We start from the raw sequence: 21,304 nt of genomic DNA on the forward strand, positions 1-21,304 counted from the left end.
GGACCTTCTTGCTGTGAGGCGACAGCGCTAACCACTACATCACCGTGCCGCCCCTAATGAGGTATTATTATTATTATTAATATTATTATTATTAATGGGATCAACAGAGGAATCAGCAGCAAACAAGAAAATAAACTAGTTTTTTTTTAATAATTACTGCAACGGCAGCACGGTGGTGTAATGGTTAGCACTGTCGCCTCACAGCAAGAAGGTCCAGGTTCGAGCCCAGCGGCCAGTGAGGGCCTTTCTGTGTGGAGTTTGCATGTTCTCCCTGTGTCCGCGTGGGTTTCCTCCGGGTGCTCCGGTTTCCCCCACAGTCCAAAGACATGCAGGTTAGGTTAACTGGTGACTCTAAATTGACCGTAGGTGTGAATGTGAGTGTGAATGGTTGTCTGTGTCTATGTGTCAGCCCTGTGATGACCTGGCGACTTGTCCAGGGTGTACCCCGCCTTTCGCCCGTAGTCAGCTGGGATAGGCTCCAGCTTGCCTGCGACCCTGTAGAACAGGATAAAGTGGCTAGAGATAATGAGATGAGATGAAATTACCGCAACATTTAAAAAAAAAAATAGGAAAGTTGTGTATCTGCACAAAACTTGCATAAATGTTCGTCTTTTTGCTGCAAGAGGACGGGGGGGGGGGTCTGGGATCGTGTCTACAACAGTTCATGTGTGTGTGTTTTTTTTTTTAACATCTTGGTCGATAACCTAGTAATAAATTCACCTTTTGTACTTATTTGTTCCATATCAAATATCAGTTCATTTGCCAGCAAATTATGTCAGCACTAAGAGCATTTGTCTATAAACCACACTGTTTTCTTATTTAAAAAAAAAAAAAACCCTCCTCAACAATTCAGTCATGGTGAAACTCTGACAAAAATCCACCCAAACCAGATACCACTGGTTTTATCATACATGTGGTTTATTGGCCAAATCCCAGACGCTGTTTTACTGAAACAAACTGAAAAGAACTGACCAGCCATGGGAAAATGAACAGATTTAATTTTATATTAAATATTTGTGCCTTCAGACAAGCTCAGTCCAGCAGGTTATTAAGTCCTGAAAGGCAAGGAGGGCCCTCCTCTGGGTCGAATCAGTCCGTATGCTATACTATTCCACTCCACTGCAGAGACGAATACACAACCTCCTCTCCCATTTCCTCTCCACTGTCACTGGTATCCTGTGGTGAGCAAAGTAACACTGTTTTCTTTACACTGGATCCAAGCCTTGCTATAGCAAGAACATCACAGAGTGGTAACTTTTCATCCATTGGCAAGCACAGGGCGATGAAGTGGGCATGAAAGCGGAGTGGATCATCTGGAGGAAAAGGACAACATGATAATTATCAATAAATGAAAAAAAAATATATCACTGGCTGGGAACCCCATGTTACTGCAGTACTTTATACTGTAAAAGAGGACTGTAAAATCAAGTGAAAATGTATCCGTCCACACTGAGCTCACCTGGATACACCAGATAATCACCCCCAAACTTCCCTGCTGGAGTTAGATAGAAGCCTTTCCTCCTAAGATCCTTATAAACCCGGAATCTCGTCTCTGAGCGCTTGTTTCTAGGCATTGGCCAATCAACAGTCAAGAAAGCATGTTCCTCAGGACAGTGACTGAAGCCGGCACGTGCAGTGCAGAGTTGGACAGCCATGGCAGAACGGGGGAACGAGAAGCTCTTCTCCAGAGATTCAAGTCGCTGTCTGACTGCCTGCTCTGCTGCATCCTTACCCTTGTGAGCTTAATGACAAGACACAAAATCCATACAGACAAAAAACTCCATGTCAGTTAGAGCAACTATCAAATCATTAGTGTGTGTGTGTAGTGTGTATATATATATATATATATATATATATATATATATATATATGTCCGACTCATGCCCTAATTTTAAGGACTCGTGACTTGACTTAGACTTGAGCACTGATGACTCGGACTCTTGCATTAACTGCATTCAGACTCGTAAATTGGACACAAGGACTCAGATGTTTTTCTTTATTTTTTGTCACATTCCATAATATTTTGGCATAAGATATTTACAGCGGTGCTTGAAAGTTTGTGAACCCTTTAGAATTTTCTATATTTCTGCATAAATATGACCTAAAACATCATCAGATTTTCACACAAGTCCTAAAAGTAGATAAAGAGAACCCAGTTAAACAAATGAGACAAAAATATTATACTTGGTCATTTATTTATTGAGGAAAATGATCCAATATTATATATCTGTGAGTGGCAAAAGAATGTGAACTTCTAGGATTAGCAGTTAATTTGAAAGTGAAATTAGAGTCAGGTGTTTTCAACCAATGGGATGACAATCAGGTGTGAGTGGGAACCCTGTTTTATTTAAAGAACAGGGATCTATCAAAGTCTGATCTTCACAACACATGTTTGTGTAAGTGTATCATGGCACGAACAAAGGAGATTTCTGAGGAGCTCAGAAAAAGTGTTGTTGATGCTCATCAGGCTGGAAAAGGTTACAAAACCATCTCTAAAGAGTTTGGACTCCACCAATCCACAGTCAGACAGATTGTGTACAAATGGAGGAAATTCAAGACCATTGTTACCCTCCCCAGGAGTGGTCGACCAATAAAGATCACTCCAAGAGCAAGGCGTGTAATAGTTGGCGAGGTCACAAAGGACCCCAGGGTAACTTTTAAGCAACTGAAGATCTCTCTCACATTGGCTAATGTTGATGTTCATGAGTCCACCATCAGGAGAACACTGAACAATAAGGGTGTGCATGGCAGGGTAGCAAGGAGAAAGCCACTGCTCTCCAAAAAAAACATTGCTGCTCATCTGCAGTTTGCTAAAGATCATGTGGACAAGCCAGAAGGTTATTGGAAAAATGTTTTGTGGACGGATGAGACCAAAATTGAACTTTTTTGGTTTAAATGAGCAGCATTATGTTTGTCGAAAGGAAAACACTGCATTCCAGCATAAGAACCTTATCCCATCTGTGAAACATGGTGGTGGTAGCATCATGGTTTGGGCCTGGTTTGCTGCATCTGGGCCAGGACAGCTTGCTATCATTGATGGAACAATGAATTCTGAATTATACCAGCCAATTCTAAAGGAAAATGTCAGGACATCTGTCCATAAACTGAATCTCAAGAGGAGGTGGGCCATGCAGCAAGACAACGACCCTAAGCACACAAGTCGTTCTACCAAAGAATGGTTAAAGAAGAATAAAGTTAATGTTTTGGAATGGCCAAGTCAATGTCTTGACCTTAATCCAATGGAAATGTTGTGGAAGGACCTGAAGTGAGCAGTTCATGTGAGGAAACCCACCAACATCCCAGAGTTGAAGCTGGTCTGTACGGAGGAATGGGCTAAAATTCCTCCAAGCCGGTGTGCAGGACTGATCAACAGTTACCGGAAACGTTTAGTTGCAGTTATTGCTGCACAAGGGGGTCACACCAGATACTGAAAGCAAAGGGTCACATACTTTTGCCACTCACAGATGTGTAATATTGGATCATTTTCCTCAATAAATAAATGACCAAATATAATATTTTTGTCTCATTTGTTTAACTGGGTTCTCTTTATCTACTTTTAGGACTTGTGTGAAAATCTGATGATGTTTTAGGTCATATTTATGCAGAAATATAGAAAATTCTAAAGGGTTCACAAACTTTCAAGCACCACTGTATATCTACATTAATTTTTGAGCAAGAGTGTCACACCTGCGTGCCTTGGCGCTTGCATCAGATAGACTCTCGGGTGCACTCCAGACAGCGCGCACGCCTAGCGGACTCTCTCTCAGGTGCGCGCGCCATAAACGACTCACACCTGCACAGGATTAAGGTGCAATCAGAGCGCCTATATAAAAACTGTGAAAACACACTTACTTTGCGAAGTATTGAGTTGTGTTGCAGACACATTACCGAGCCTTATTTCCTTGTTTGGGCTCCTGATCCCTGATTTCCTGTTTCTCGTCTTTGATTCTGCCGAGTCTACGATAGCCTGTTTGTGCCTCGCTCGGCCAGTTTCACGATTTTGCCTGCCATTCTGGATTGTTTACCCGTCTTCACTTGTATTAATAAACAAACCTTCTGCACTTACATCCGTCTCCCAACCATCTCTGACAGAATACTTCACACTCCCTGATAAAGAGAAGCACATTGACCTGTTCATACGTCATGTTCAGGAACAAACTAATTTTAATGGTGCGGTTGGAATTTTGTTCTCGGACTCGACTCGGATCAATAGTGAACTTGACTCTAATTTTTTTTAATGACTTGGACTTGAACAATGGGGACTCAAGACTGGACTCCGACTCAAGGTTTAGTGACTTGGCTACAACACTGGCATGATGGGACTTTGATAGAAGCCCTAATATTGAAGAACCTGGCTATGGTAATACAATATGTTGTACAATGAATGCTTTAACACATCACCACAACTCCTGCATTCAATTTATGCAATGAAACTCATCATGTAAGCAGAATTTTAGACTGCGTTTGCCACTGCATTTGAAATGACATGAATAATGATGGCTCCTGGAGGCTGAGGGCAACTCCAAAACTAGACCGGACAATTCCCCAGGGGAAATTGTGAGAGGATGCAGTGCACGAAGCAATTCGGGCACGCATGTTCGCTGGCCGTGAATGTGTGACCTGCTATGAAGCTACAATGCCATGATTTATGTGTGTGCTTGAGACAGCAGCCCCCTCCCCCCTCTCTGCTCCCTCACTGGCCCCAGTCGGCCTGGCGACGGGCCTGAGCAGGAGCGCTAAGACCCACAAGATCTTGTCAGATTTCTGCTGTTTTTTGCTCAGGACGAATAACTCGAAAACGAAAGCAACTATTAACAAAATTCTTTCACTATTTTTTTGTCCCTAGTGTAAAAAATGAGGACGCTACAGCGAGTTAAAAACGAGTGACTTTTCAGCCACGTTTATAATGGGAGTCAATGAGGCCGCTCACCTGTGCTCTCCTCACTTTGAGGCTTCTCATTCAAAAACTGTAAATCCTATCAGTTAGGTAAACACATTCACTACGTTTACATGCACATCCAAATTGAGCTACTGTCAGTAATCGAGCAAAGGGTCCCAGCAGGGGTGCCAGAGAAATCCAATCCTACATGCACAGTGTTTAAATCGAGCTATTGTTATGAGGTGCATTGTGCACCCGAGCCACAGGTGGCGCTACACGCCCCATCGTGTTGGTACACTTCCGGTTGTCATCATGAAGAAGAGCTATTCAAGAGTATAAACAAAGTGACTACAGGCGGAAATTAGCATGTACTGCTATAACCTGGTACAGACATCTGTCCTGACCACAAGGATAATGTTTAATTTGTGCACTGTCCCTTTTAAAAATAAAATAAACTCTAAACTCTAAGAAGAGTGTTTGTAGTTTGTATGTACGAACAGAAGTTTTCCTAATAAAGTGGGCAGCTAAGGTGAAGTGTCATGCCGACCGAGGCTGTTTTTTTTTTCACAAAAAAAAGAAATTCACTAAATTCTTTCACAGTGAGCGCTAGAAGGGTCTCCTGAATAAACTGATGTAATTTTTTGTCTGTAGTGTTAAAAATGAGGACACTAGAGCGAGTTAAAAATGAGTGACTTTTCTGTCACGTTTATAATGGGTGTCAATGAGGCCTCTCAGCTGCCCTGTCCTCAGTTTGAGGCTTGTCATTCAAAAACTGTAAATCCAATCGTTTAGGTAGACACATTGTGTGAATCAGGACAAGTTTTACTACTACTTTTGAGAAAATCATGTCTGTAGAGTGAAATTTGTGGCTGAAAACACAGTTTAAGCGAGAAAGTTTGAGCTTTTTTTTCAAGCCCTCTACACTCTGACTTAACGAGCTTCACTGGTGTGTAACGCAATAGACACCCATTCAAAAGCCGGATTTTCTCCCGGAACCCACATGGCGTTTGAGCCGGGACTGATCTGAAAGTGTAGAACCTAGCAGAAAAGTTGAATACCAGATCCACAGAGGAGAAGTTTTCCTACGTTTTAGAGTTTGAATCACGTCTCTAGGTGAAAGCATGCCAGAGCAGCGAATGTTTGAAAAAGTGCTTTTTTTTTCAATTAATTCCATAGAAATGAATGGGGTTTTTTGGGGCGATTTTTTCGCGACTACGTCGCGAAAAAATCGTATTCTGTAGAGAAAAGTAATAGCATAGCGAGTCCGATCGAGCCGCACGTTTTGATATATTGTTTGTCTGTGTGCGACGTATGGTTATTGAGTTATTCGAAATCGAAATTTGCGTAGGAGGAAGAAGAAGAAGAAGAATACGGAAGAAGAAGAAGAAACACGTAGAAGAACAATAGTTGCAGTGCTTTGCACTGCAACCTATGGGCTCCCCTAGGGGAGCCCATAGGTTGCTGTGCAGCAGCACTGCATCCTAATAAGAATCTACATAATTGAAAGATGATAATTTGTTTCCATTTATGAAGGGACAACCATGTTTTGCATATACTTTTGAAATATAATAGTATTATTTAAAGAAAGAATTAAATGTTTTGTCACCGGAAGTGTAAATATTTTCTCCAATTATTCTGATTGGAAAATTTGAAACGTTGTGCATCAGATTTATTTTTTTGAAATCTTCTTTTTGCCTATTCTGTAAAGAGAAAGGCTCAGGTACGCACCAGTCATCATTCAGTGTCAATGCATTGATGTTATGTTGAGTATTTGATATACTATGGAGTGTCAATCACCATTCTGTTTCTCACTGATTACTCTTTGCAGTACAGCTTTCTTGTCCTCCAGGGCGAGAACATGCTGCTCCTTATAACTCTGCTCTAGTCTGGCCTCGTACAACTCCACTGCCTTCAAACGACTTTCTTCATCTGCAGACAGCTGTGGAAATAAGAATAAAACAACGATTAATGCATAAGCAATATCTTCACACTCTTCTTACAAAAGGTACAATACTGAATCCCTTCGATCCCCAATTTTGGGATGAAACAAATGGATTATTTAAGAATGGTAACCATTCAAAAGAAATGTAACTGAAAGAATCCACTAATATTGAGCCAATGATTTTTGCCATGTTATGTGGACAACACAGAGGTGCAGCCGGTCCGGCTGCCACCTCACAGGGTCTGCGGTTTAATCCCGAGTTCAGGTCTTACTGCGGATTTTCACATCTTACTTGTTTCTTCTCACACTGGACTGGCTAAGAAATATTCCCCTTAGGTGTGAGTGTGTATGTGCATGTTGCTCTGTAATAGACTGGTATCCCATCCAATATTCCTGGGACCAACACCAGATCCACCCTGCCCAGAATAAAGCACTTACTGAAAATGAATGAATTAAGTTTTTATTCTGTTCTAAGGACGACCAAAGTTTGTATCTCACTTGTAAGTATCCATTGTTCCATAAATTCCACAGATGTCTTTTTGTTTCTGTACTTGATGCTACACACCTACTCTTTGCAAAGCTGCATCAGACAATTTATAGAACACTAAACGTATTGTTGCTACTCTACCAATAGTTTACAGCCCGTGTCCTGTTCTGTGTATTTTTTCCCTGCACTCCATGTCAAAGAAGCAGCAGCCTTGGTTACATTACAGCACAGTGGAATTTTTTTCTTTGCATATCTCTGCTTGTTAGAAAGCTGGGGTCTGTGTGCAGGGTCAGCCATTATACTGCACCCTGAGAGCAAAGAGGGTTAAGGGCCTTGCTCAAGGGCCCAACAATGGAAACGTAGAGGTGCTGGGCTTTGAACTCCTGATCAGTAACCCTGAGCCTTAACAGCTGGGCCACCACTGTCCTATGCTCGGGTTTGTTGACGTTGTGGTGTCTGGCTGCTTTATATACTGTATGTCCCAGGACTCCCTCATGTCTAGCTCTCCCTTTTAGTTATGTCGTCATAGTTAGTCTTGCCAGAATCCCTGCTTTTGCACTCAGCGCAAAATGTATACCATTCTTAAAGGAGATACGCAGAACCTTTATTTTAAAATAAATTTCTGAGTGGATAGTATCTCCATCCTTGACTCTTGTATGCTGCATAAATGGGAATAAAAATATATATATATTTTTGAGGGGCGGCATGGTGGTGTAGCGGTTAGCGCTGTCGCCTCACAGCAAGAAGGTCCGGGTTTCAGCCCCGTGGCCGGCGAGGGCCTTTCTGTGTGGAGTTTGCATGTTCTCCCCGTATCCACGTGGGTTTCCTCCGGGTGCTCTGGTTTCCCCCATAGTCCAAAGACATTCAGGTTAGGTTAACTGGTGACTCTAAATTGAGCGTAGGTGTGAATGTGAGTGTGAATGGTTGTCTGTGTGTCAGCCCTGTGATGACCTGGCGACTTGTCCAGGGTGTACCCCGCCTTTCGCCCGTAGTCAGCTGGGATAGGCTCCAGCTTGCCTGCGACCCTGTAGAACAGGATAAAGCGGCTAGAGATAATGAGATATATTTTTGAGAGTTAAAATCGACCGCAAAGTTGGCATTCGAGCTGCCCCGCTGAGCCAGCCAGCCCTGAGTGCGTGACGTCACAGCGGTAACCGGTTTTAAGGCCGAGGCCTTTTACAGCTATAGACCAAAGTCATATAAATAAAAATGTATGGTCAAAGTAAGAAATACCGTAACCAACTCGCTCAACTAAGACTGATTTGACTTCATTGATTGTGGGTTGACTCTCATTAAAACAGGATAGGTGTTCTAACTTATGCAACATACATGTACATGCATGCATTTTCACTGATAAAACGTAAAAGGCTAATTAAATAATCAGATGAACTGAAACAGTCACATTCTGAAGCAAATGAAATAATCTCATACCGGTAACTTAAACACACAACACAAGTTACATGTATTAATCTAAATGCAAGTAAAAAACGAGTGTTGTTTTTGTTGTTTTGTATCCAAATGAGAGTCGCAGCTTACTCATTTGTGTTCTCGCTTCTTGAAGGCCGATCTTGTGGCTGATTGTTTCAAAACAATCTGACTTTCAGTTGTTCGTTCAGTTCTCCGTTCATTCGCTCCTTCCACATAAGGGCGAGATGTTGCTGCTGAGGCGAGCATATCCAGCAGAGAAATCAGACAGCTGCTCCACTCATTCTCCATTTTCTCCATACTGAGTACTCCGCTATTACTGCTCGGCTCAGGCAATTACTAAAACCCAGGACGGGACGTCACCGGTTTTAGCAACAACCGCGGGGAGGTCACTGCCTAAGTGATAATATGTCCTGTTCCATCCCAGGTTTTAGCACCAACCCTTGGCTCACTCCGGGAAGACTGGTGCAACTGAACTTACTTTCCTTTTCTTATAGTTTTATTTTCCTTTAATTGTTGGTACTGCACCCTCGTTCAATACGGGCTTACCGGTATAGCCAACGCTCCTCAACAGATCAGAGGTCTCGTAAGAGTCTTCAGTAAAATGTGCAGAGCAGAGGAGAGACCACTTCGTAGGCACCCGATGTGCCCGTGAACTTCTTGCAAAACGTGTCCAAATCTTTGCAGTTTGAACATTCTTGGGCCATGAATGCAACGGAAATCCACCTTTTGTCATGTTGCTGCACCGGCCAGCAACACATCTACGTGGCATGGTGATAAATTAGCTCAAAATGGAAGCTCGGAGTTGCAGTCAGCTCTGTGTTTTAGTATACTGGAAATGGCGATGAGGCCGATAGACTTCCTGTTGTGACATCACGGACGTCAACATCATTCACTCAGACCGCTACCTATATAAATCACTTTAATCGTAAAAATTACTATGTTAGATTTATTGTTAACGCTTAAAACTATTCCTGTGCCATTCTTGAGGTCTCAAGGCATTTATAAACAAAAAGTAAGGCCATGGTTCTGCGTATATGCTTTAACCATTAGGTGACACTGGGTATACCTAACAACCTGTGTTTTTTTTTCTCTCTCTCTTTTATCTGTCTCTCTCTGTCAAGTTACATGTCAATCCTGAGACAACAATGATGCTGACCTCTTCTGATCCATCCTGGTGCCCTATGTCTGGCTGGAGTCTCATCACATGGCTCTGTGGAGGACGGCCCCATATGGGCAGTCGAAAGTCGCACTTGGAAGACGCTCTGGACACTTACAGTAATGCTTTTATGTCTAAGCACGACAGTTGACTTGCTAACTTTAGGACCGCAGTTGTCATGAACAGTTTTCCACTCAAGTTTCCATCAATGAACAGTTTTAACTTCAACAAAATAGACTTATAATTTTTTTCCTGGTTTTACAGTTGTACTTTGTGACTATATAGAACACAGTTATGGTATAGAAGCGAGTTATTTATAAATCACGCTATCTGTTATCACCCAGATGAGGATGGGTTCCCTTTAGACTCTGGTTCCTCTCAAGGCTTCTTCCTCATGTTGTCTGAGGGAGTTTTTCCTTGCCACCATCGCCACAGGCTTGCTCATTGGGGACAGATTACAGATACAATTAGCTCATGTTTAAAGTCTTTAATTTTCTGTAAAGCTGCTTTGCGATGATGTCTATTGTTAAAAGAGAGACACAAACTTGACTTGACTATGCACCATGGTCCTCGAGAAATGACATTTCATTCTAATGTATACAAACTACAGAGAGGTGGTGAAGAAGGCCCAGCAGAGACTCTTCTTCCTGCGATCCCTGAGGAAAACTGGGCTCTCACAGAAGCTCCTCACCAACTTCTACCAGTGCACCATACAAAGTGTTCTGAGCTATGGATGCATAGTGTGGTTCTCCAGCTGCACCTCAGAGGAGAGGAAAGATCTGCAGCGGATCATCAGGACTGCATCTAAAATCATTGGTACCCCTCGCCAATCCCTGGAACAGATTTACTCTGCCAGGCTGAGAAACAGAGCCACAAAGATTAGGACTGACTGCACTCACTCCGGACAATGTCTTTTTGACACCCTTCCCTCTGGCAGGCTTAGGGTCATACCAAAATAGCTTCTTCCCCAGGGCTGGAAAAGTTCTGCTGGAGGCCTGATCCGGACTTGGACTCACACTCTGCACCTTACTGTGTTTGGCTACATTGAATAATTACATACAGGTGAATTCAAGTACCTGGGGTCAACTGTGCAGGAAAATGGGGGCTGCGATAGTGAGGTAAGAAAGAGAGTGCAGGCAGGGTGGATCAGTTGGAGAAGGATTTCGGGAGTCATTTGTGATAGGAAAGTCCCAGCGAAAGTGAAAGGTAAGATGTATAAGACAGTAGTGAGACCAGCTGTGATGTATGGATTGGAGACCGTACCCTTAACAAAGAGGCAGGAGGCAAAGTTAAGGATGTTTGCGATGGGAGTGACAAGGTTGGACAGGATCAGGAACGAGCACATCAGAGGGACAGCACATGTGGAGAGCTTGGGAATTAAGCTAAGAGAGGAGAGACTGAGATGGTACGGGCACAGCCTGAGAAGAGATGCAGAGCATGTTGGAAGGAGAATGTTGAGGATGGAGCTGCCAGGCACACGAAAACGAGGAAGGCCAAAGAGGAGATACATGGATGTGGTGAGAGAGGACATGAAAGTGGCAGGTGTGGTAGAGAAGGATGCGGAAGACAGGGAGCGATGGAGATGAAAGATCCGCTGTGGTGACCCCTAATCAGGAGCAGCCAAAAGAAGAAGAATTCCATACTGTAATTTATACTGCTGCTTATATGCCAATATGCTGCTTTTTAAAAGGTTTTATTTATTTGATATGACATGCTGCTGTGATCTGAGCCCTCAAACAGTGTTTCGTTGTATAGTAATGTGCAATGACAATAAAGAATCTATCTATCTATCTATCTATCTATCTATCTATCTATCTATCTATCTATCTATCTATCTATCTATCTATCGAGAGAAATGAAATGAAATAAAAACCCACTTGACTTGACTTTTGACACACAAAACGTGCACTGTTTCCCACCAAAATCTGCAAATACAAGAACACCTTTTATTGTGGGTTGCATGTCAAGTTTGTTTGTATAGCACTTTTAACAATAGACATTGTCCCAAAGCAGCTTTACAGAATCTGAATGACCCGAGACATGAGCCAATTTTATCCCTAATCCATCCCCAATGAGCAAGCCTGTGGTGACGGTGGCAAGGAAAAACTCCCCCAGATGACACGAGAAAGAAACCTCTCGAGGAACCAGACCCAAAAGGGAACCCATCCTCACCTGGACAACAACAGACAACATGACTATAACATTAACAGCTTTAACAAGTTTTGTTGATGTTATAACTCTTCATTGATGGAAACTTGAGTGCAAAACTGTTCATGACAACCGCAGTCCCAAAGTTAGCAAGCCAACTGTAGTCCTCAGCCACAAAAGCATTACTGTAAGGGCCTCTGCATGCTCTTGCGACAAGGCTTTCGCAGATAGCTTTTCGTAGACATTTGTAATTTATCGTTGAGCGGGGAGTAATAGGCGTGCGCGATGTTATTCACCGCCAGAACGCAAGGGGGCGCGAAGTCGCGAAATCGCTAGGAGTAGTTGGTGGGTGTGGTTAGTGGAGTGTTTATCTTCCGGTTACTAAAGTAACCGGAGGATAAACACTCCACTAACCACACTATGACTAGAACTGGAGTCGTATAGATGTACGTACTTCCTCACTTCCTCGATCAACCGCTCTTCGTGCTGCTCCATCTTTGCTCGTGTTTTTAAAAATGGCGGTCGTGAAAACAAAACAAACCGGGAAAGTAGGGAAGCGGAAGTGTGTGTACAGCGGATGTAGAGTGGACCAATCAGAGCCCTCTTGTCTGCGACGCTGTCTGCGAGGCTGTCTGCGGTGGTCACAATTTTTGGGAGGTGCGCACAGAGCATCTGCGAAGGGGGGGGGGCTTCGCAGACACCATCTGCGACGCCATCTGCGAGGACTGGGTTGTCAGCATAAATTGGCCTTAAGTGTCCAAAGCGTCTTCCAAGTATGACTTTCGACTGTCCATACGGGGCCGTCCTCCATAGGAGCGATGTGATGAGACTCCAACCAGACACAGGGCATCAGGATGGATCAGGCAGGTCCGAGGAGCAGAAGAGGTCAGCATCTCGATCTCAGGATTGACACGTAACTCAGAGGAGGGAGAAGAGAGAGAAAACACAGGTTGTTAGGTATGCCCAATATCACCTGAATAAGAAGGAACAGTATACATTTTGCGCTGAGTACAAGCAGGGACTCCGGCAACTAACTATGACAGCATATTTGCACTATTCCACACTACCTCACCTAAACAGCTATTAGTTTATTGTTTATTCTGCTTATCTCATGTTTACCTGCTATAGCTCAAGTGCCCTTGACTGTTTATTTGCTTCAATTTGTGTGTGTGTATACATATGAGTGTTTAGTCTATGTCTAGTACTTATCGAGTGTTTATACTGTTTGTATTGTTTATTTCAATTATTCTATTTTTGAGTGTTTAGTCTATGTCTAGTTCTTATCGAGTGTTTATACTGTTTGTATTGTTTATTCAATTATTCTATTTTTTTTAATTTATTGCATTGCCTGTTTGCACCGTGGGTCAGAGAGGACTGTAATTTCATCTGTGCTGTACACTACCGTTCAAAAGTTTGGGGTCACTTTGAAATGTCCTTATTTTTGAAAGAAAAGCACTGTTCTTTTCAATGAAGATCACTTTAAACTAATCAGAAATCCACTCTATACATTGCTAATGTGGTAAATGACTATTCTAGCTGCAAATGTGTGGTTTTTGGTGCAATATCTCCATAGGTGTATAGAGGCCCATTTCCAGCAACTCTCACTCCAGTGTTCTAATGGTACAGTGTGTTTGCTCATTGCCTCAGAAGGCTAATGGATGATTAGAAAACCCTTGTACAATCATGTTAGCACAGCTGAAAACAGTTTAGCTCTTTAGAGAAGCTATAAAACTGACCTTCCTTTGAGCAGATTGAGTTTCTGGAGCATCACATTTGTGGGGTCGATTAAATGCTCAAAATGGCCAGAAAAACGTCTTGACTATATTTTCTATTCATTTTACAACTTATGGTGGTAAATAAAAGTGCGACTTTTCATGGAAAACACAAAATTGTCTGGGTGACCCCAAACTTTTGAACGGTAGTGTATGTCGAGCATGTATAGCATATTTGACAATAAACTTGACTTGATAACTAAAAGGGGAGAGCCAGAAGGTAACACAGGCATGAGGGAGCCTCGGGACATAAAGCAGCAGCCACTACACCGTCAACAAACTCGAGTGAGCAAGCGAGTGGGGGACTGACAGCATCCATACATCCCAGTTTACCAAAGCACTCTGTCTGAGGATCCTCCAGATCTACTCCTTTACCTCATAAACACCATTAACACAAGGCACGTAAATGACTTGAAACCAACCACTCCTCCTGATTTCAGCAGTCACCTCTTTGTGCCGTAAAGCAATCGCCTTTCCAGTCTCCACCAGCAGCCAAGCCTCTTCCTGCAGGATTTCCAGTGGCCTTCCCAGTCTGACATTCTGCCTTGGCTGTCTGGCCAGAGACCCCACAAGAGTCCCGATCACCCCGACCTCTTCTCTACACTTCTTAATATCTGCCGCCCTCCACAGCAAAGGCGTGGATCCGCAGAAGCTGATGTTCACAGTCTGATTCTCAGCCTTCTCTTCGCCATCAGTCTGATTTCTCGCCTCCACACACTCACTGCTTTCTGCATGTTGTTCATCAGACTGGATGCTCAGTTCTGTCGCATCCCAATCCATGACATCAACTATAATTAAACTTGGGCATATAAATAATAACTTGCTTGGTTTACTACTATCTTAATGGCTGTGGTTTGCTTTAGTTAGGTTTGACCACGTGGTGAAAATTTTAACTGTCAACATTTCAGTCTAATATCAAATCTACCAAAACACAAGCCAGGACGCGTGCATTTGATTTGAATTTGATTACACGACTGCTTCCTTCGCCCAGATTACAAACTACACACTTTAATCCAAATTTACATTCAAGACGACCGCATTATTTGTTTACTTCCGCGTTACTACGTGTCACGTGACACATTCGTCGCGTTCTTAACCAATGAGCGTGTAAAAACACCCGGAACAAGACAGAGGTCGCGTTTGTGTGTCAAAATAAAAGCAGGTAAAGTTCCTGAAGCTGGAAAGCTAATGGCAACTTATGCTAAAGTTATTCCCCATCTCATTATCTGTATCCGCTTTATCCTGTTCCACAGGGTCGCAGGCAAGCTGGAGCCTATCCCAGCTGACTACGGGCGAAAGGTGGGGTACACCCTGGACAAGTCGCCAGGTCATCACAGGGCTGACACATAGACACAGACAACCATTCACACCTACGGTCAATTTAGAGTCACCAGTTAACCTAACCTGCATGTCTTTGGACTGTGGGGAAAACCGGAGCACCCGGAGGAAACCCACGCGGACACGGGGAGAACATGCAAACTCCGCACAGAAAGGCCCTCGCCAGCCACGGGGCTCGAACCCAGACCTTCTTGATGTGAGGCGACAGTGCTAACCACTACACCACCGTGCCACCCACTGATGTGAATTATGTAACCAGTAAATCCGGTTAAGACATCCTCCAGCCATCCATCCATCCATCCATTATCTGTAGCCGCTTATCCTGTCCTACAGGGTCGCAGGCAAGCTGGAGCCTATCCCAGCTGACTATGGGCGAAAGGCGGGGTACACCCTGGATAAGTCGCCAGGTCATCACAGGGCTGACACATAGAGACAGACAACCATTCACACTCACATTCACACCTACGGTCATTTCAGAGGAACCATTGGGCGGCACGGTGGTGTAGTGGTTAGCGCTGTCATCTCGCAGCAAGAAGGCTCCGGGTTCGAACCCAGCGGCTGGCGGGGGCCTTTCTGTGTGGAGTCTGCATGTTCTCCCCGTGTCTGCATGGGTTTCCTCCGGGACCGTGTTTTCCCCCACAGTCCAAAGACATGCAGTTAGGTTGATGTGGGGAGGCCTTGGGCTGAGGTGCCCTTGAGCAAGGTACCTGACCCCGACTGCTCCCTGGGCGCTCTGCTGTGGCTGCCCACTGCTCTGAGTGTGTGTGCGTGTGTTCACTGCTTCAGATGGGTTAAATGCAGAGGATGAATTTCACTTTGCTTGAAGTGTGCATGTGACGAATAATAATGAAAAGGTTTCTTTTCAATTAGCCTAACCTGCTAACGTGGGGGAAACCAGAGCACCTGGAGGAAACCCACGCAAAGAACATGCAAACTCCATACAGAAGGGCCCCATCGGCCACTGGGCTCGAACCCAGGACCTTCTTGCTGTGAGGCAACAGCCCTAACCACTACACCACCGTGCCGCCCCCCAGTTAAGGCATGACTGTGAGAATGAAGTGAAAATAGCAAAGAGCATGAGAAAATAATCCTGTTTCAACAATTGTCCTAAATAGAAAGGAAGAAGAAATATAGGAAAGAGAAAGCTCCACTGTATAAAAGAAAAACTGAAATAATCTCTGTAAAAATAATTATAGTAGTAAAAGAGCTGTTTAAAAATATTATCAGAGACTGAGCTGGAAAAGGGGGGAAACAATGAAGGGGAGCGCTATAAAGATATGTAAGGAATGTGGGTAAAGTTGAGAAAATAAGAGGAGGTAATGAAAGGGGGAAAAGGTCAGGAGACACTTTTCTTGGGGCAAGTTTGATCGGATACGACGCTTGAACACAAACGGACGTGGGGTAATGTGGCGATGTGCGTGGTAATATGGCGGCTAGATGGCTTCAGTCGTCTGTACAGCGCGGATTGGCTAATGATCCGTGGTTTTTAACCAATGAGCGTGTAAAACACCCGGAACAAGCGAGAGGTCGCGTTTGTGTGTCAAAATAAAAGTTGGTAAACATTCCAAAAGCTAGAAAACTGTAGCTAATCGCAACTCATGCTAACGTTATTGCCAGGTCAAATTTTGATATTTCAGTAATGTGTCAAAATTAATCAATTAATTAACAGTAATGTGACATTTGCAGTTACAAAGAAGTCCCTAGCTTGCAAATTTAAACAACATCCATGTCTGACCCTATGGTCGGACTTAAAAGTTTCCCAACCTTGGGCCTGGAGTACTCCCTGTCCTTCATATTTTAATATTTTTCTTGTTTCCAGCACACCTGATTCAACTAATTAACAGCCCTTCCTTAGTTCAGGTCAAGTCAAGTTTATTTGTATAGCACTTTTAACAATAAACATTGTCGCAAAGCAGCTTTACGGAATTTGAACGACTTAAAATATGAGCTAATTTTATCCCTAATCTATCCCCAATGAGAAGCCTGTGGTGACGGTGGCAAGGAAAAACTCCCTCAGACGACATGAGGAAGAAACCTCGAGAGGAACCAGATTCAAAAGGGAACCCATCCTCATTTGGGCAACAACAGACAACATGACTATAACATTAACAGTTTTAACATAAAGTCAGCTTCGTTGATGCTATAAACCCCCCACCAACGTAAACCCAAGCACAAAATCATTCACGACAACCATAGTCCCAAAGTCAGGAAGTCAGCCCTAAAGTCAGCAAGTCAATTGCAGCCCTAGAGTCAGCAAGTCAACTGTAGTCCTCAGCCACAAAAGCACCACTGCAAAAATCCAGAGCATCCAGGCGCGTCCCCACATGAGGCCTTACTCCACAGGAGCAATGCGATGAGACTCCAACCAGACACAGGGCACCAGGATGGATCAGGCAGGTCTGAGGAACAAGTGAGTATGTAGGAGCAGGAAAACACTAAAATATGCAGAACAGGACCAGAGTTGGGAAATATGATTTCCATCCATCCATTATCTGTAGCCGCTTATCCTGTTCTACATTGTTGCAGGCAAGCTGGAGCCTATCCCAGCTGACTATGGGTGAGAGGCGGGGTACACCCTGGACAAGTCGCCAGGTTATCACAGGGCTGACACAGAGACAAACAACCATTCACACCTACGGTCAATTTAGAGCCAGGAAATATGATTTATAAGCACATTTATTCATCTTTAGAAACTGTGTAGGGTCATGGTTGATCCTAAATTTATCCTGAGAATACTTGTTACAAGGCAGGAACATACCCTGGATGGGACGCCTGGCAATACTACCTGCTAGGCCACAGTGCACCATGCATTACAACCCCGATTCCAAAAAAAGTTGGGACAAAGTACAAATTGTAAATAAAAACGGAATGCAATAATTTACAAATCTCAAAAACTGATATTGTATTCACAATAGAACATAGACAACATATCAAATGTCGAAAGTGAGACATTTTTAAATTTCATGCCAAATATTGGCTCATTTGAAATTTCATGACAGCAACACATCTCAAAAAAGTTGGGACAGGGGCAATAAGAGGCTGGAAAAGTTAAAGGTACAAAAAAGGAACAGCTGGAGGACCAAATTGCAACTCATTAGGTCAACTGGCAATAGGTCATTAACATGACTGGGTATAAAAAGAGCATCTTGGAGTGGCAGCGGTTCTCAGAAGTAAAGATGGGAAGAGGATCACCAATCCCCCTAATTCTGCGCCGACAAATAGTGGAGCAATATCAGAAAGGAGTTTGACAGTGTAAAATTGCAAAGAGTTTGAACATATCATCATCTACAGTGCATAATATCATCAAAAGATTCAGAGAATCTGGAAGAATCTCTGTGCGTAAGGGTCAAGGCTGGAAAACCACACTGGGTGCCCGTGATCTTCGGGCCCTTAGATGGCACTGCATCACATACAGGCATGCTTCTGTATTGGAAATCACAAAATGGGCTCAGGAATATTTCCAGAGAACATGATCTGTGAACACAATTCACCGTGCCATCCGCCATTGCCAGCTAAAACGCTATAGTTTAAAGAAGAAGCCGTATCTAAACATGATCCAGAAGTGCAGACGTCTTCTCTGGGCCAAGGCTCATTTAAAATGGACTGTGGCAAAGTGGAAAACTGTTCTGTGGTCAGATGAATCAAAATTTGAAGTTCTTTATGGAAATCAGGGACGCCGTGTCATTCGGACTAAAGAGGAGAAGGACGACCCGAGTTGTTATCAGCGCTCAGTTCAGAAGCCTGCATCTCTGATGGTGTGGGGTTGCATTAGTGCGTGTGGCATGGGCAGCTTACACATCTGGAAAGACACCATCAATGCTGAAAGGTATATCCAGGTTCTAGAGCAACATATGCTCCCATCCAGATGACGTCTCTTTCAGGGAAGACCTTGCATTTTCCAACATGACAATGCCAAACCACATACTGCATCAATTACAGCATCATGGCTGCGTAGAAGAAGGGTCTGGGTACTGAACTGGCCAGCCTGCAGTCCAGATCTTTCACCCATAGAAAACATTTGGCGCATCATAAAACGGAAGATACGACAAAATAGAGCTAAGACAGTTGAGCAACTAGAATCCTGCATTAGACAAGAATGGGTTAACATTCCTATCCCTAAACTTGAGCAACTTGTCTCCTCAGTCCCCAGACGTTTACAGACTGTTGTAAAGAGAAAAGGGGATGTCTCACAGTGGTAAACATGGCCTTGTCCCAACTTGTTTGAGATGTGTTGTTGTCATGAAATTTAAAATCACCTAATTTTTCTCTTTAAATGATACATTTTCTCACTTTAAACATTTGATATGTCATCTATGTTCTATTCTGAATAAAATATGGAATTTTGAAACTTCCACATCATTGCATTCCGTTTTTATTTACAATTTGTATTTTGTCCCAACTTTTTTGGAATCGGGGTTGTACATTAATGGCATTTAGCAGACACTCTTATCCAGAGCAACATACAACATACACAGAGCAGCCTGGGGAGCAGTTAGAGGTTAGGTGCCTTGCTCAAGGGAACTTCAGGCATTCCTGCTGGTCCAGGGAATCGAACTGGTGACCTTTTGGTCCCAAAGCTGCTTCTCTAACCATTAGGCTTTTACGCACACGCGCAGACAGACAGACAGAGAGAGTTAGGAGCAATTTAGAATAGTTTTTGGGAGGTTGTTTGTATTTTACTGCTATAAAAATGGTTGCTACTTTCTTGGCCAGGTCACTCTTGAAAAAGAGATTTTAATCTCAATGTGTGTGTGTGTGTGTGTGTGTGTGTGTGTGTGTGTGTGTGTGTTTTTTAACCTGGTTAAATAAAGGATGACGATGATAAACATGAGGAGAACATGCTAAATTTAGGCTCTCACAATCCAACTGGGGAGGCTGGAGCTGTGAGGCAGCGCCACTAACCACTTTCTTACTAGAATAAAGAAAGTAGAGCAGTCCACATAGAGATCTTATATAAGGGATAAGTCAAAACACTATTTACCATTTTGAGTGCAGAACTTACACTCAGGACGGCACGGTGGTGCAGTCGGGGCCTCGTTGCTCCCTGTGTGGTATCTATGCTGAGTGTTCATGTTCTCTAAGTGATCACAGGAGTTTCCTCCCACTATCCAAAAACATGTAGGTAGGTGAATTGGCTATGCGAAATTGCCCCTAGGTGTGAATGAATATATAAATATGTGTGCAATTGTGTGTGAAAACTGTGAATGGTGAATTCTCCCGCCTAGTGCCTAGTGTTTCCAGAATAGGCTCCCTTGCATATTTTTGTACAATAACTAAACTAATAGTCTGGCACTCATATTTACCAATAGGACATTTCCCAAAATGATTTTCCCTGTTTCTTTGATTCTTATATCAGTATTAATTAAATCATGATGCGATGAGTCACTATTCTACCCATGCCTGCATGGGTTTCCTCCCACCTTCCAAAAACGTGCTGGTAGGTATAGTGGCTACTCTATATCAGATCTTTTTGGCGTTTAGGTAAAATCCCAGATCACATAAATACAAATCATTCTTCTGCAGTGTGTCCAGGCCATGTTATATAATCAGATGTTTCTATGATTAGTGAATGTACGTCCACTAATGTGTTTATGACAGCTAATGAGGATTAGAGTGCTCTGAAGCTAGGTCAGACTTAGAAGCATCTGCAGCATGGCAGTGTGGGATTACCGTTACTTATTCCACACGCATACATGTACACTGTTCATATATCACTTGTGCAGATGGGGCCAAAGACATGTAAGTTATTGCTTGATTGTATAGACCTTTCATGTGATATGTGCTTTAATGACATTTAAAAAAAATTGATTATGAATTAGAATTTTCCATAGTTTCAAATGTCCACATTCTAGTAAATGCAAATTACATAAAACCTGCATTTGGTGCCAGCAAAAGCTGTGAATAGTTTCAGTCAGTTTCTATTTGTATGTTTGTTCCTGTGCCTAAAACAAATCACTTTTTATTTTCTCTTTAGCTATTTATTGCTTAGCAATGTGGGAACCTAGTTATTACTGCTCAGATGTAAGCATACAGCCAATTACAAGCAGATTCCCACAAACTGCCTCACTTAACCAGTGCCTGTAGTTTCGCTTGCTAACTAGCAGTGTAGATATTCGTCCACTCTCCTGTCCTCTGTCCACATCCTGTCCCCAGT

General features: G+C 43.2%; 1 protein-coding gene across 1 annotated transcript; it reads right to left on the reverse strand.

Annotated features, from left to right (window-relative positions):
* Window positions 1–897: 897 nt before the first annotated feature.
* On the reverse strand, window positions 898–14,884 carry tsen34 (TSEN34 tRNA splicing endonuclease subunit). The gene is made up of 4 exons (XM_060923594.1): window positions 14,260–14,884; window positions 6,677–6,818; window positions 1,460–1,741; window positions 898–1,313 (listed from the first exon to the last, which is right to left on the reverse strand). Exons 1-4 carry the CDS (start codon window positions 14,590–14,592, stop codon window positions 1,102–1,104), a joined length of 969 nt encoding a protein of 322 aa, XP_060779577.1. The 5' UTR covers window positions 14,593–14,884; the 3' UTR covers window positions 898–1,101.
* Between the last annotated feature and the right edge of the window lie 6,420 nt (window positions 14,885–21,304).

This window comes from Neoarius graeffei, chromosome 6 (genome assembly GCF_027579695.1).
Source record: "Neoarius graeffei isolate fNeoGra1 chromosome 6, fNeoGra1.pri, whole genome shotgun sequence".
Taxonomy (NCBI): Eukaryota; Metazoa; Chordata; class Actinopteri; order Siluriformes; family Ariidae; genus Neoarius; species Neoarius graeffei.

Excerpts from the sequence above, each read along its gene's own strand:
- tsen34 (XM_060923594.1), bottom strand. The coding sequence starts at position 14,592 with ATGGATTGGGATGCGACAGAACTGAGCATCCAGTCTGATGAACAACAT. Across the intron at positions 6,819-14,259 it reads TTGCTTTACGGCACAAAGAG|CTGTCTGCAGATGAAGAAAG; the intron begins GTGACTGCTGAA and ends TTATTTCCACAG. Across the intron at positions 1,742-6,676 it reads AATCAGTGAGAAACAGAATG|CTCACAAGGGTAAGGATGCA; the intron begins GTGATTGACACT and ends CTTGTCATTAAG.